At 44.2% G+C, this 13,763-nt stretch overlaps 1 protein-coding gene across 1 annotated transcript; it reads right to left on the bottom strand.

The window, feature by feature from the left end:
- Nucleotides 1-2,755: 2,755 nt before the first annotated feature.
- LOC124649460 (vacuolar iron transporter homolog 5-like) lies at nucleotides 2,756-3,804 on the bottom strand. Its single transcript, XM_047189088.1, has one exon. It carries the CDS (start codon nucleotides 3,757-3,759, stop codon nucleotides 3,145-3,147), a length of 615 nt encoding a protein of 204 aa, XP_047045044.1. The 5' UTR covers nucleotides 3,760-3,804; the 3' UTR covers nucleotides 2,756-3,144.
- Between the last annotated feature and the right edge of the window lie 9,959 nt (nucleotides 3,805-13,763).

Below are 13,763 nucleotides of genomic sequence, written 5' to 3'. Positions count from 1 at the left end.
GGGTTTTCGCGTCGGGGAGACTTTATAGGCGGAAGGGCAGCCTCGGAGGGGTCCCAGGGGACCCACACCATAGGGGGGGCACCCCCCCTTGGCCGCGCCGCCTTGTGGGGTGGGGCCCCCTTGGCTCCCCTCTGGCCCCTCTTCGGTGCTCTGGAACCTTCCGTGAAATATAAGATCGTGGGCATTAATTTCGTCCAATTCCGAGAATATTTCCTGTGTAAGATTTCTGAAACCAAAAACAGCAGAAAACAGGAACTGGCGCTTCGACATCTTGGTAATAGGTTAGTACCGGAAAATGCATCAAAACGATATAAAGTATGAATAAAACATGTAGGTATTGTCATAAAACTAGCATGGAACATAAGAAATTATAGATACGTTGGAGACGTATCAGACCACATGCCTTTGATGCAATATACAAGTTTTTCCGAGCTGTGATTATAGTATTCGGTGATCTTTACTTGAGAGAGCGAACAACTGCTGACACGGCCGGTATTGTCGATCAATAAAGCAAGAGTGTTTCCGGGGATGATCGGAAGCATTGATTGCATGCGCTGGGAGTGCAACAGTTAATTTGCATGTCAGTGGCAATATAGCGGGATGTGAGGGATGACTGTCGTTCTTGAGGCAGTGACATCACATGATATGTGGATTTGACTCTCTTTATTTGGTATGATCGGTTTCCATAATGACATTAACGTGCTCTAGCGCTCTCCGGTATTCTCCAAGCTTGTAGAGGGAAATGCTCCCGTGTTCAGCTATGAGATCAATGACAATGCATACAACAAGTCATATTAACTTGATGATGGCATCTAGCTAGACTGAGCCATAGTAGTAAGATAGTCAGCAATCCTCCAACAAAGAAAACGAAGAGCTTTGACCAGAGGCAAGAGCCTTGCAGGAAAGATATCGAACATGCATTTGGTGTGCTCCAAGATCGGTGGACTAGCTATTGTTTGTCACCCTTCTAGAATATGGATTGTTCACACCATGCATGAGGCTATGATTGCTTGTGTGATTCTGAACAACATGATCATTGAGCAAGAGTGTGATGACAAGCTCCATGATCAAGGATGTCAATTTTAGGGTCAGTTGGTTGAGCCGCAGGTAGGGGCACCACGTTCGTGGAGTTTCTCCATTTGCACACTTAGATGTTAGATCCGTGATAGCCACTTATCCACTCTTCTTCAAGCAGATAGTATTGAGCATCAGTGGGCATTGGTAGGACATGAGAAAAATGAGGAGTAGTCATCCCATATAATTTTATATGTTTAATTATGAATTGTGTTCTTCCTTATTTTCGGCAATACATTGTTGTCTTTTATTTGTTTATTTGGATAACATTATTTTATTGCAACATTATTATTTTCTATACCTGTGGGTTATTTGGGTTGAAAATATGGCGATGAATAATCTAAATGGATAGGCCAAACCAAAATACGACGAGCCACTAGGGCACCCCCGGCCAACCCGAATGGACTAACATGGCCGAGCTGCCATTTTGGTTCCCGCGGTCCGACCCAAACGGATATAAACGATCGCTTTTCGTGTCTAGAATGCGTTGGGCCGCTAGAGATGCCCTTATATAGTAACATGCACCTATATGCAATGGTAACTAGGTATTTTAATGACATGACATGTTATTAAATGAGGAGAGAAATGGTTGTGGTAACTAGCTATTCTACCATAATATCACACTTTTCAAAAATGATCAACTCTACAAATTAGTAAATGAGGTTATGATAGTAACTTATCCATGCATATGGTCCTCACCCCTTGAGTCAAAAAGAAAACTGAAGTTATTCATGAGAAGCTTGATTTTCTTTAGATCAATACAAGTTTTGAGAAAAGGACGTCTGTACGCGAGGACTCCACAAAGCAATATGTTTTAAAAGTACTACTACCGAAAACTCCACAAAGTTCATTTTCAGGAAATTCTTAGCATCTCTAACCAGGAAAGTCAGCTAAATATTTGTGAGTCCCTAAACCGGTGTGGGGTAGATCCCTTCCATGCAAAACTTCTGTCTCGATAGAGAGACCAATTTCAATTAAGGGTGTGACTAATTCTTAGTGGATTGAATAAATTAGTTCTCCGCCAGATGATATCATCAAACCTTAGTTCCAATGCATGTTAAAACTCACCATTAGTACGAATCACGAAAGCAATCTAAGGATCATAGATATTTTTTAGTTGAATATTAGTTGTAACTCGAAAATCTCAGTCAGTTGTAATTCAATTTGAATCTCAAGTGCATAAATCACGATGCAAGTTTGATGGTGTAGGACTTGAGTACTGAGAACTAAAAAAAACCAACTAGAGTGTGGATTTTTAGAGCAGGTGCGCACCACGCACCTACACAGTGCACATGCAAAATTTGTCTTCTTCCAATAGATTTCTTTGGGTGAGAGAGCCACATGAGTGGAAAGTGTTGGCTGCATGAGAGAAGGTTTTATCTTTTATAAAAGAGATGACTCCAAGTTTTAGATTATTTGCATGCAAGAGAGAGAGTGGAACTAGGAAAAGTCAGAGCCACATAATCTCAAAGGGAAATGGAGGGTGGAGATACCCGTGCGCAGGGCACCTGCGCTGTTACACTTTTTCCAAACCAAACTAATGTCCTCATCTCAATGCAGACATTGAACTTGTGAACCCACCTCAAATCTACAACACATTACTCTTGTCCGGCCGAGATGCAAACAAATTGAAATCCCGACCAATAATAGCTGAGCCATCCCAATTCAAAAAGAGTTCATGGAACATTGAAATAAAATCTTGTTTCCCTTCTTGATAAGGTGACCCATATACAGTAGTGATTCTAACTACTCTCTTCGTCTTATGAAGGTTGTCTAAAATTTATTAAAATCCAAATGTATCTAGATACTATTTAGTGTCTAGATACATAGATTTTGATATAAACCTCAGAAATACTTCATGGAACGGAGGGAGTATTACATGAGCGATCTTATTCCTAACAAGCACATTGACATAGAACTTTTCAATCTTCCAAACAACAAAACATCAAAAAGATCCAAGTTAGCAGCAACCACCAACTAGTATACCACCAGCAGAAGCTGTTGCTTGCGTAGACCCCTTCCATGCAAGCTTGCGTCTCGTCTCGGCGTGCAAGGCTCTCATTGCGAAGGCTACTCGGCCAGCTCACGGAAGAGCCTCATCAGGCCGAAGGTGACGCCCATGGCGGCGAGCCCGCCCACCACAACCCTCGCGCACGACCTGGCTACCGGTGCTCGGCCGAGTACTGCCCCGACATACCCAAACACCGCCAGCGCCATGGTCGCCACGGCGACCACGACGGCCACCCGCAGCCTGTACCCGACGATGAACCCGGCCGCCAACAGCGGCAGCAAGGCGCCGACCGAGAACGCGAGCGCGGACGCCACGGCGGCCTGTACGGGGCTGGGCAGCGCCCTCTCCTCGTCGCCTCCGCGCTTGCCGTCGCGGTCCAGCTGCGCGAGCTCCACGTCCCGCTGGGAGCAGACGGAGACGTACTCCCCGATGGCCATGCTGCACGCCCCGGCCAGCAGGCCCGCGAACCCCGACACTACCATCGCCCGCACATCGTGCTTCACGGCGCTCACGCCCAGCATGAGCGAGGCCGTGGAGACCAGGCCGTCGTTGGCCCCCAGGACCGCCGCCCGCAGCCAGTTGGCGCGGCCCGCGAAGTCTACGTCGGAGTCATCGCTGAACTTTGTGGCCGCAGGGTTCTCTGCATCGGCCAGCTTGGTGTCGCTCACGGCCATGGCAGCTCAAGCGATATCGATTGAGTGATGGAGATGGTGGTGTGTAGTGGCGCTCAGGCAGAAGTGGTGTGGAGGACACACGCTCCGTTGCCGTGTTTTATAGTGGAATTGAGGAGGGTTCTGTCTTGTATCTGTGTGTGACCCTCGCGTGTGGGCATGCTGCTCTTGCTCTTTCCCAGCTTTCATGCCGCTCTGGCTAGTGCCTACATGCTGCCTTGCCATTGACACAACTTCCTTTTTCTCCTCTGGTATCATAGATGTCATTCCACCATAGATTAAGTCGATCCATGGTGCTTGCTGAGAGTATATCATAGAAAAGCAGTCTACTCTACGTACGACGACGATAGCTAAGTACCTAGGCGAATTAGCTAGGTCGTTCAATCGTACACCATAGTGAGATCATCCTGTCGAATCCAAAATTTTCAACTAAGCAGTGCATGCAGATCTATATGTCACTACCTAGGTAAATGTTCAATGAAATGGGGTGATGATGCTGATGAATATTACTGCCGAATTGCAAACCATGCATATATAGCATGAAACATCTGGGTACCCTACAATCTTCTGAGGGAAAACATTGAGTTAACATGAACTAATTCAATGCAATAGCTATACAAAAGAAAAACGACAAAACTTTAGCTGCAGATGACCGATCGTTTGCCCTATTTGTATATGTGAGAAATTTTAGTTGCAACGGATCGACGTTGCTAAGAATAACATTTTGTTTTCAGCATGAGAGAGATCTTAGTGAGCTAGATATGTTCATATGGCAAGCTATATACAGCAAGTCTGTTTTGCTCATCTGTAAAAGCTAACGTACCTGCCATGACGCCGATCGCTCCTTATCGAGATGGAACCGTATCATTTCAGGCTCTGAGCTACTACAAATCACTATTTAAACACCTTGGAAATGGAATTGCAACACGTACGCCGTAGCAGACAAAATATTATGAAAAGAGAAGCATGTCTCTCAACGAGCGCCATCGCCGTCTTTGCTTGTCAAGGACGGAATAAATCGTGAATCGCCACGCTAAAAATATCATGATTAAGGATATACTGGGCATCTCTGTTCAGGAAAATCAAGTGCATTCGGTTGTGCCGTCTCCGAACGCAGAAGACATAGGGAGGTTTACTATTGTTGTCTTCAAGAAGGAGAGAAAAATCAAATACACTAATAATTTGATAGGAAAAAAGGAGGAAGTGTACGCAAATAGTATGCATACATCCGAGGCTGTTTCCCTTTTTTTTATGCAAACAAAAGAAAAAGAAAAGTACTCCAGCTTTGAGTAGGAATATACTACTTTGAGCAGACAAAAACAACTTTGAAGGGATGATGACAAGAGAGGAACACACACAGTATCCCAGCTCTACAAGCAAAACAAAATCCTGATCACAACAAACAAAACCACGAGATAAATAAATAATTTATTAAATAAGGAAACAGGTCAACATATTAGGTACACATACTCGATGCATGATGCTACAATTCCAAGCCAGCGAGAGAGTTATTAATTTGCATGTCGATCGATCAAGTGATGAGTGCTGAATCGGCGTGCACCAAGAGTTGGGGAGCAGCCGTCAGATGCATTTGGGAGAAAAATATTGGAGATTGTGGGATAAGCATGCACTCCACGCTCCTAATATCTCTTTATGTTATCCACATCGGTCTATCTGGTCTAGCTTTAGACAGTACTCGCTTTTCTTCTTACTTTTGTAGTGCCAATTCTTTCCTTATTAATTGTAGTGCCACATACTGGTGGAAAAAAGGGCATGTAGTTCCGATTTGTTTGGCCTTTAGTCCAGGTTGAGTAACTGGGACTGCTCAATCAGGACTAAAGGTCTCCACCTTTAGTCCCGGTTCAAATATAAACCGGGATTAAAGGGTCCTCCACGTGGTGCGGCCAAGAGGCTCGGGTGGAGGAGCTTTAGTCCCGGTTCATAAGATGAATCGGGACTAAAGGCTCTCTGCTGTGGCAGAGAAAATGACCGTTTCTCTAATGCGGCAGAGGTTTAGGGTGGAGCAGCGTGCCCTGCCGCGGCAGAGGAAATGGCCGTTTCTCTGCCGCGACAGAGTTTCATGGTTTATGTTATTCATTCAAATATGCATACATACATCAATCAAGGAACCACAACATCGTCATGAAATACAGTACACGTAATGCATATTACAAGATAAACACGATCCTGTTTACGATCTCTATTTTCTATCCCTAATGTCCAATATTAACTCCCGATGGTATGCTCTAGTTGGAGCTATGACCTCTCTAACTAAAAATCCCGCTAATTCCTCTTGAATTGCTCATACGCGATTCACCATTAGGAGAATGTCCCACACGCGTTCCATCTAATTTTAAAAAGGAGATCAATATATATGAATTGATGGTAATAAAATAAAATTGTGAAATAGCCATGTCCGCCTCCCAGTGACAGGCCATCTCGCGAATGAACTCGCAGATTTAGTAGCCACATACGTTATTCCCAGCTTTCTTCTTCAAACACTTTACGAAATAATAGTTCGATCAAACTAATAATTAAGCATGATAATGCATGGTATTGAAAGAAAAATCAAAGAGATTCGCGGACATAGCTATAGCTATAGTACTACTTACAGCGCGCTTTTGAAATGTAAACTCCGGTTTCCATTCTCCGGAGCGGTCTTGATGAACCGTTTCTAAGCCCCGCCGACAAACAAAAAATGAGTAAATGAGTTATTAATTACTTGATATCAGGAAATGAGAACAGAAGATGCCAATACAGGGTGATATTGATTGAAATTACCTCTGGAGCAGGGCACTCAGGTTCGCCCATTGCCCATGGTCTTTACATTTCGAGTCCATGATAAGTACTACTCCTTTGTCAAGCTGAATGATTAGCAGAATATAGTGGAAGCTGCGCACATATAACTTGGAGGATTAGTTAGACTTAACATCGAGTAAGAGAAATCCAATGTGTATAAGACAGTAACACTCACTCAAAGTTGTAAGTAAAGAATATTTCCGATTTGGTTTCTTGCTTCTATAAAAACATTAGCAAGTTATCCTATGTGTCCTTGGGGAATTCTCGAACCGTAACTTGATGAACGGTGTTGGGATCAATGAATCCAATGTCATAGAGTCCACCTCTTTTGCATTCGAGCATCTTCATTCTGCATAATATATAGCGTATAAAAGAATATAGTGAGGTTAATTATTAGTGTAATGAACACTTACAGATATTAGCAACTCATGAGACTTTTGTCGAGGGCGTCTTGATTGAATAACTAAAATAGTTCTTCAAACTCAATGTTTAGCTCCCCATTTCCCCAGAAGTAATACTCATCTTTAATTCCCACTACGAGGAAGATCTTCGACTCCTTACACCCTACAGGCTTGCATGTGGCAGTCATGCAATTTTCGCATTTGAGTTGGGATCTAGTCAGGCCTGACGAGAGGTTGCCCGTATGTGTATTTCTATGTGAGTTCAGCCATGGGGAAGTAGCCATCATACTGAATGGATGCTCCAAGTTCTCTAGCCGTCCGTTTGATCAATTTTGCTGTCTCCGGATCATCATAGGAGTGCATGACCAAGGGGGGTACCAATTGGTTTTCCTGTTCTCCGAGCTGGGCAATTGTTTTCCCTTTTAATTGTCTACTTCCATGCCTTTGCTCAAAATCCGCCCTCGAGGACCACTCTAAGAGAGTGGTCATAATATGTTGCCAACTCAGTTGACTTTGCTCGCGTTTCGGAAAAGTGCCTCACTGTATGCGGTGGTATATACAACTTTGGCGGGGGCTTCTTCGGTGCAACATGCGCCTTCACCTCGGCCCTTGAGGTAGCGTCGACTTCCTCATTAGTCTTCTCGTATGGTAACTTTACAGGAGACTTCTTCGCGGCTGATGATCTCTTCGGAGTTGTAGTACTTGCCGTGGTACTCTTCCTCCTTTGTCGAGTCTGCTTAAGTGATACGTCTCCAACGTATCTATAATTTCTTATGTTCCATGCTAGTTTTATTACAATACCTACATGTTTTATTCATACTTTACATCATTTATATGCATTTTCCGGAACTAACCTATTAACAAGATGTCGAAGTGCCAGTTCCTGTTTTCTGCTGTTTTTGGTTTCAGAAATCTTACACAGGAAATATTCTCGGAATTGGACGAAATTAATGCCCACGATCTTATATTTCACGGAAGGTTCCAGAGCACCGAAGAGGGGCCAGAGGGGAGCCAAGGGGGCCCCCATCCCACAAGGCGGCGTGGCCAAGGGGGGGGGGGCACGCACCCCTATGGTGTGGGTCCCCTGGGACCCCTCCGAGGCTGCCCTTCCGCCTATATATTACCTCCGTCCCGAAAACCCTAAGGAGATAAGCCACGAGACGAGAAAAGTTACGCAGCCGCCGCCATCGCGAAGCCAAGTTCGGGGGACAGAAGTCTCTGTTCCGGCACGCCGCCGGGACGGGGAATTGCCCCCGGAAGCCATCTCCATCGACACCACCGCCATCTTCATCGCCGCAGCTGTCTCCTATGATGAGGAGGGAGTAGTTCTCCCCCGAGGCTAAGGGCTTTACCGGTAGCTATGTGGTTAATCTCTCTCCCATGTACTTCAATACAATGATCTCATGAGCTGCCTTACATGATTGAGATCCATATGATGAGCTTTGTAATCTAGATGTCGTTATGCTATTCAAGTGGATTTTACTTATGTGATCTCCGGAGACTCCTTGTCCCACGTGTGTAAAGGTGACGAGTGTGTGCACCGTGTGGGTCTCTTAGGCTATATTTCACAGAATACTTGTTCATCGGGTTATGATTTGAGTTGGATGTCTCTATGAAATTGTGGTGTGTTAGTACCTCCTTTGAATGCTCACAGTGACAGCGTGGGGTGTTTATTAGTACTTGGGAATACATCTTTAAGGTTTGCTTTTGCAACCCTACACGGTGAATTATTGTTCGTTATCCCACCAGAGAGTAATTCCGAATAGCATGATGAAGTGCTTATTTATATTCAATTATGATTGCAATGTTGAGAGTGTCCACTAGTGAAAGTATGATCCCTAGGCCTTGTTTCTAAGCATTGAAACACCGTTTCCAACAAGTTCTGTTACATGTTTGCTTGCTGCCATCTTTATTTCAGATTGCAATTACTACCTACAATCATCCATATCACTTGTATTTCACTATCTCTTCGCCGAACTAGTGCACCTATACATCTGACAAGTGTATTAGGTGTGTTGGGGACACAAGAGACTTCTTGTATCTTAATTGCAGGGTTGCTTGAGATGGATATCTCTGACCTCTACCTCCCTGAGTTCGATAAACCTTTGGTGATTCACTTAAGGGAAACTTGATGCTGTTCTACAAACCTCTGCTCTTGGAGGCCCAACACTGTCTACAGGAATAGAAGCGTGCGTAGACATCATTAAGCGGCAGAGTTGCCGGAGTCTCCAGACCCGGAGGAGGCGGCGGAGTCTGCTCACGTGGAGGATACTGCAGAGCTGGTGGAGACGGCGGAGAATGAGCTGGAGGTGGCCTTGGCTTTGAATTTGGAAGCACAATGTATTCCTTGGCCATATAACAGTGCTTCTAATGGCTTCTCCTAGTTCAATCAGTTCCCCATCTTCACCCGCAGGGTGGTCAAGCTTCACCGGCTCAAATCATGTCATCCCTTCATCCACCCCGGCAACAGCATAGCCATCTGGAACTGGAAGGCAATAGTAAGTTGGTGTAGATACATGACGTAATATAAAGCCGACCGTCGCCTTCATGGTTATGTGCACAACTTTGACATGCAACTTACAATGTTGGCTCTCTGTGATATCATCCATGGGGTTGCGAGGAGCCAACATCACCTGATCATCATTAGTCTCGAGCTGCATGGAAGCCACGCTGCTTTTCCGGTGCTGACATTGTTGCAGGTTGATAGCATCGAATGCAGGATCGTCATGCTACCCCTCAGATCGTTGGCCATCCACTTCGTTAATTTGGGCTTGATGTGACCTCATTTGTTGTTGCGCCTCCCTCAAAGATTCTTCTATCTCCGCGAACCGGTCTGCTTCCCTTGCCTTCCTCCTCTCGTGGCTTTTATTAGAAAATATATTCCTTTCCCCGGGAAACCCGAACTTCCACGAAAGGGAGCCTGGCGTGCCTCGTGTTCACTGGAGCCATCTCTTTGCTCTAGATCCTCCGCTCCCTCATCGAAGTCATTTAGATATGTTGCGGTGATATCATATCCACCGACTATGAGGTTCACCATGAATTCTTCTTGTACTTCGTCTCTGTCACCGTCCATAGTTTCAGCAAAGACTTGCAAGTTATAGGAACCATCATATAATCACACACATATATATACATATATTGTTATTAGTCGCATAAGTACTTTGCAAAATGAAATAACACGGCTACGGTGGTGGAGGAGGAGGGTGGCGGTGGCTACGGCGGCGTTGATGGCTACGGTGGTGTAGGAGGAGGGCGGCGGCTACGACGGTGTAGGAGGAGGGTGGCGGCTACGGTGGTGTGTAGGAGGAGGGTGGCAGCTACAGTGGTGGGTGGCGGTGGCGATGGAGGCTACGGTGGTGGTGGCGACGACAGTGGCAGCTATGGCGGTGTACGAGGAGGGCGGCGATGGCGGCTACGGTGGTGTGTAGGAGGAGGGTGGCGGCTACGGTGGTGGTGGTGGTGGCGGCTATGGTGGTGTTGGCGGTGAGGACACTAATATAACTAATACATATATTTACTAATATAAAAAACTAACACTAATATATAACTAACATAATACTAATACAATTAAACTAACTATATATAATAAAAAATTACCTAATAAAAGTTGTACCATAACAAATTTTAACATAATATACAATTTTTTGTACCATAATAAAATTTGTACCATATAACAAATTTTTATCACATATAATTTTTTTACCACATAATTAAATTACCATATAACAAAATTTGTACCATGTAACAAATTTTTACCACATAATAATTAATAAAATTTGTACCATGCATATAACAAATTAACAAGTTGTAGTAAATTTGTACCATGCAAATAAAAAAAGAATGAAAAAAGTGGCCGAAGGAGGAGAGGTCGGGCTCACCGGTGACAGCGGCGACGACAGGTCGGCCGAAGAGGCGACGGCTGCGGCGGGCGAAGGATGGCGGCACGTGAAGGAGGAGTGCGGTGGCGTGTCGGCGGTGGTGAGGAAAATCGGCAGCCTGGCGGCGTCTCAGTCTCCTTCTCCGCGCGAATGATCTGCGCAGAGAAGGAGAGGAGACAGTTATAGTGGATGGGCCTTTAGTTCTGGTTGGTGGCATCAACCGGGACTAAAGGGGGACCTTTAGTCCCGGTTGGTGCCACCAACCGGGACTAAAAGAACTTTTGGTGCGGCTTTTGGGTGCGCGCCCACATGCACCCCTTTCGTCCGAGTTGGTATTACCAACCGGAACTAAAGGTGATTTGGATTTTTTTTCAATTTTTTTTTGTTTTCCACCTTATTTCATAGCAGAAAATAACATATAGTATATCAAAATGTTTAGAAAAGAATTTTCTATCTAATAACAATATAATTTACTCTTTATGAATATTTAATTATCTAAATTCCTTATGTAAAGTGTTTGAATATGCATTTAAATAACTTATGTATAATTTTGAATGTGACAAAATTTTCAACATGAAAAGTGTTTGAATTTAGATAATTAATCTAAAAGCATTTTATGTTTTGTCAAATAATTATTATAACTATTAAATTTTTGCATTTTTCAATTTAAAATGCATTAATTTACATCTTTTGCATAATTTCTATTCCGACAAAGCTTTCAACATGAAAAGTATTTGAATTTGGATAATTAATATAAAATCATTTTATCTTTTTAAAATAATTATTCTAACTATTCAAACTATTAACTATTTTGCTATTTTCAATTTAAAATACATTAATTATATCTTTTGCACAATTTCTATTCCGACAAAGCTTTCAACATGAAAAGTTTTTGAATTTGGATAATTAATATAAAATTATTTTATGTTTTCTAAAATAATATTCAAACTATTAACCATTTTGCCATTTTCAATTTAAAATGCATTAATTTATATGTTTTGCGTAATTTCTATTCCGACAAAGCTTTCAACATGAAAAGTGTTTGAATTTGAGTACGAGAAGGATGGCTCATTGTGGATGATGCCGATGAAGATGAGGAGGAGGAAGAAGAGGAAGCCACATCTGGTGGTGAGCAGAGGAGGGACAAAACAAGTACGACAAGGATGGCTTCATCGTGGATGACGCCGATGAAGATGAGGAGGAGGAATAAGAGGAAGCCAGAGCTGGTGGTGAGCATATGAGGGACAAAACGAGTACGAGAAGGATGGCTTCATCGTGGATGACGCCGATGATGATGAGGAGGAGGAAGAAGAGGAAGCCAGAGTTGGTGGTGAGCAGAGGAGGGACAAAACAAGTACGAGAAGGATGGCTTCATCGTGTATGATGCCGATGAAGATGAGGAGGAGGAAGAAGAGGAAGCCAGAGCTGGTGGTGAGCAGAGGAGGGACAACGAGTACGAGAAGGATGGCTTCATCGTGGATGGTGCCAATGATGATGAGGAGGAGGAACAAGACGAAGCTAGAGCTGGTAGTGAGCAGAGGAGGTACAAAACGAGTACGAGAAGGATGGCTATATCGTGGATGATGTCGATGATGTTAAGGAGGAGGAACCAACCGGGACTAAAGGTTTTTCTTGGCAAGCCAACCTTTAGTCCCAGCTGTTGGGTGCAACCGGGACTAAAGGTTTTTTTTGCCATCTAACAAAATTGTCGGCGACATAAGGACGTGTGGGCAACCTTCAGTCCCGGCTGGTGGGTGCAACCGGGACTAAAGGTGGGGTTTTTGTGCCATCAAACAAAGATGTCGGCAGGATAAGGATGCGTGGGTGGACGCACTGCTCGACGAGTTAAGGCATGTAGCATACGACGCCCTATCAGAGGAACAAGACGAAGGAGGAAGCGGCGCCGGGCCTATAAAAGGAGCGTCGATAATCGCAAGCATCTCAACAAGCCAACCTAGAAGGTAGGGAGCTTTTTATCCATGGCCGGAGGAAAGGGTTGAGAAATCTCCTGTTGGTGCGCATGTCCTACGACATCTTCGAGGACCTCGCGCCGGGAAAATTTCCCCGCAAGCCCGTGAATGCCTCCATCTCAATTGTTGGTCTATTCCTGGCAGCATCCTCTTCCCTATCCTGCAAACTCCTTCTATGGTAGGCTGGCCACAACCTCTATTTAACTAGAAAAAACAAGCCAACCAAGAAGGTAGGGAGCTTCGTCCCCATGGCTGGAGGAAAGGGTTGGAAAATCTCCTGTGGCGGAGCTTCACGAAGATGTCGTTGGTGCGCACGCCCTACGACATCTTCGAGGAACTTGCCACGGGAAAATTTCCCCTCAAGCCCGTGAACGCCTACCTGTCCTGTAAACTCCCTCTCATACAAATCAATGTCACTTTGTTCAAATCAATGTAACTTTTGTTCAAATCAATGTCCCAAAGCATTCTCATCTAGTGTTAATACCTTACATAGAGTTACATTAATTGCACCAGAAGAAATGGGACATTGATTGCTGATGTCTACGCACGCTTCTATTCCTGTAGACAGTGTTGGGCCTCCAAGAGCAGAGGTTTGTAGAACAGCAGCAAGTTTCCCTTAAGTGAATCACCCAAGGTTTATCGAACTCGGGGAGGTAGAGGTCGGAGATATTCCTCTCAAGCAACCCTGCAATTAAGATACAAGAAGTCTCTTGTGTCCTCAACACACCTAATACACTTGTCAGATGTATAGGTGCACTAGTTCGGCGAAGAGATAGTGAAATACAAGTAATATGGATGATTGTAAGTAGTAATTGCAATCTGAAATAAATATGGCAGCAAGCAAACATGTAGCAGAACTTGTTGGAAACGGTGTTTCAATGCTTAGAAACAAGGCCTAGGGATCATACTTTCACTAGTGGAAACTCTCACATTGCAATCATAATTGAATATAAATAAGC

This window comes from Lolium rigidum, chromosome 4, assembly GCF_022539505.1.
Source record: "Lolium rigidum isolate FL_2022 chromosome 4, APGP_CSIRO_Lrig_0.1, whole genome shotgun sequence".
Lineage (NCBI taxonomy): Eukaryota > Viridiplantae > Streptophyta > Magnoliopsida > Poales > Poaceae > Lolium > Lolium rigidum.
This window is presented reverse-complemented; position numbering and strand designations above follow the sequence as displayed.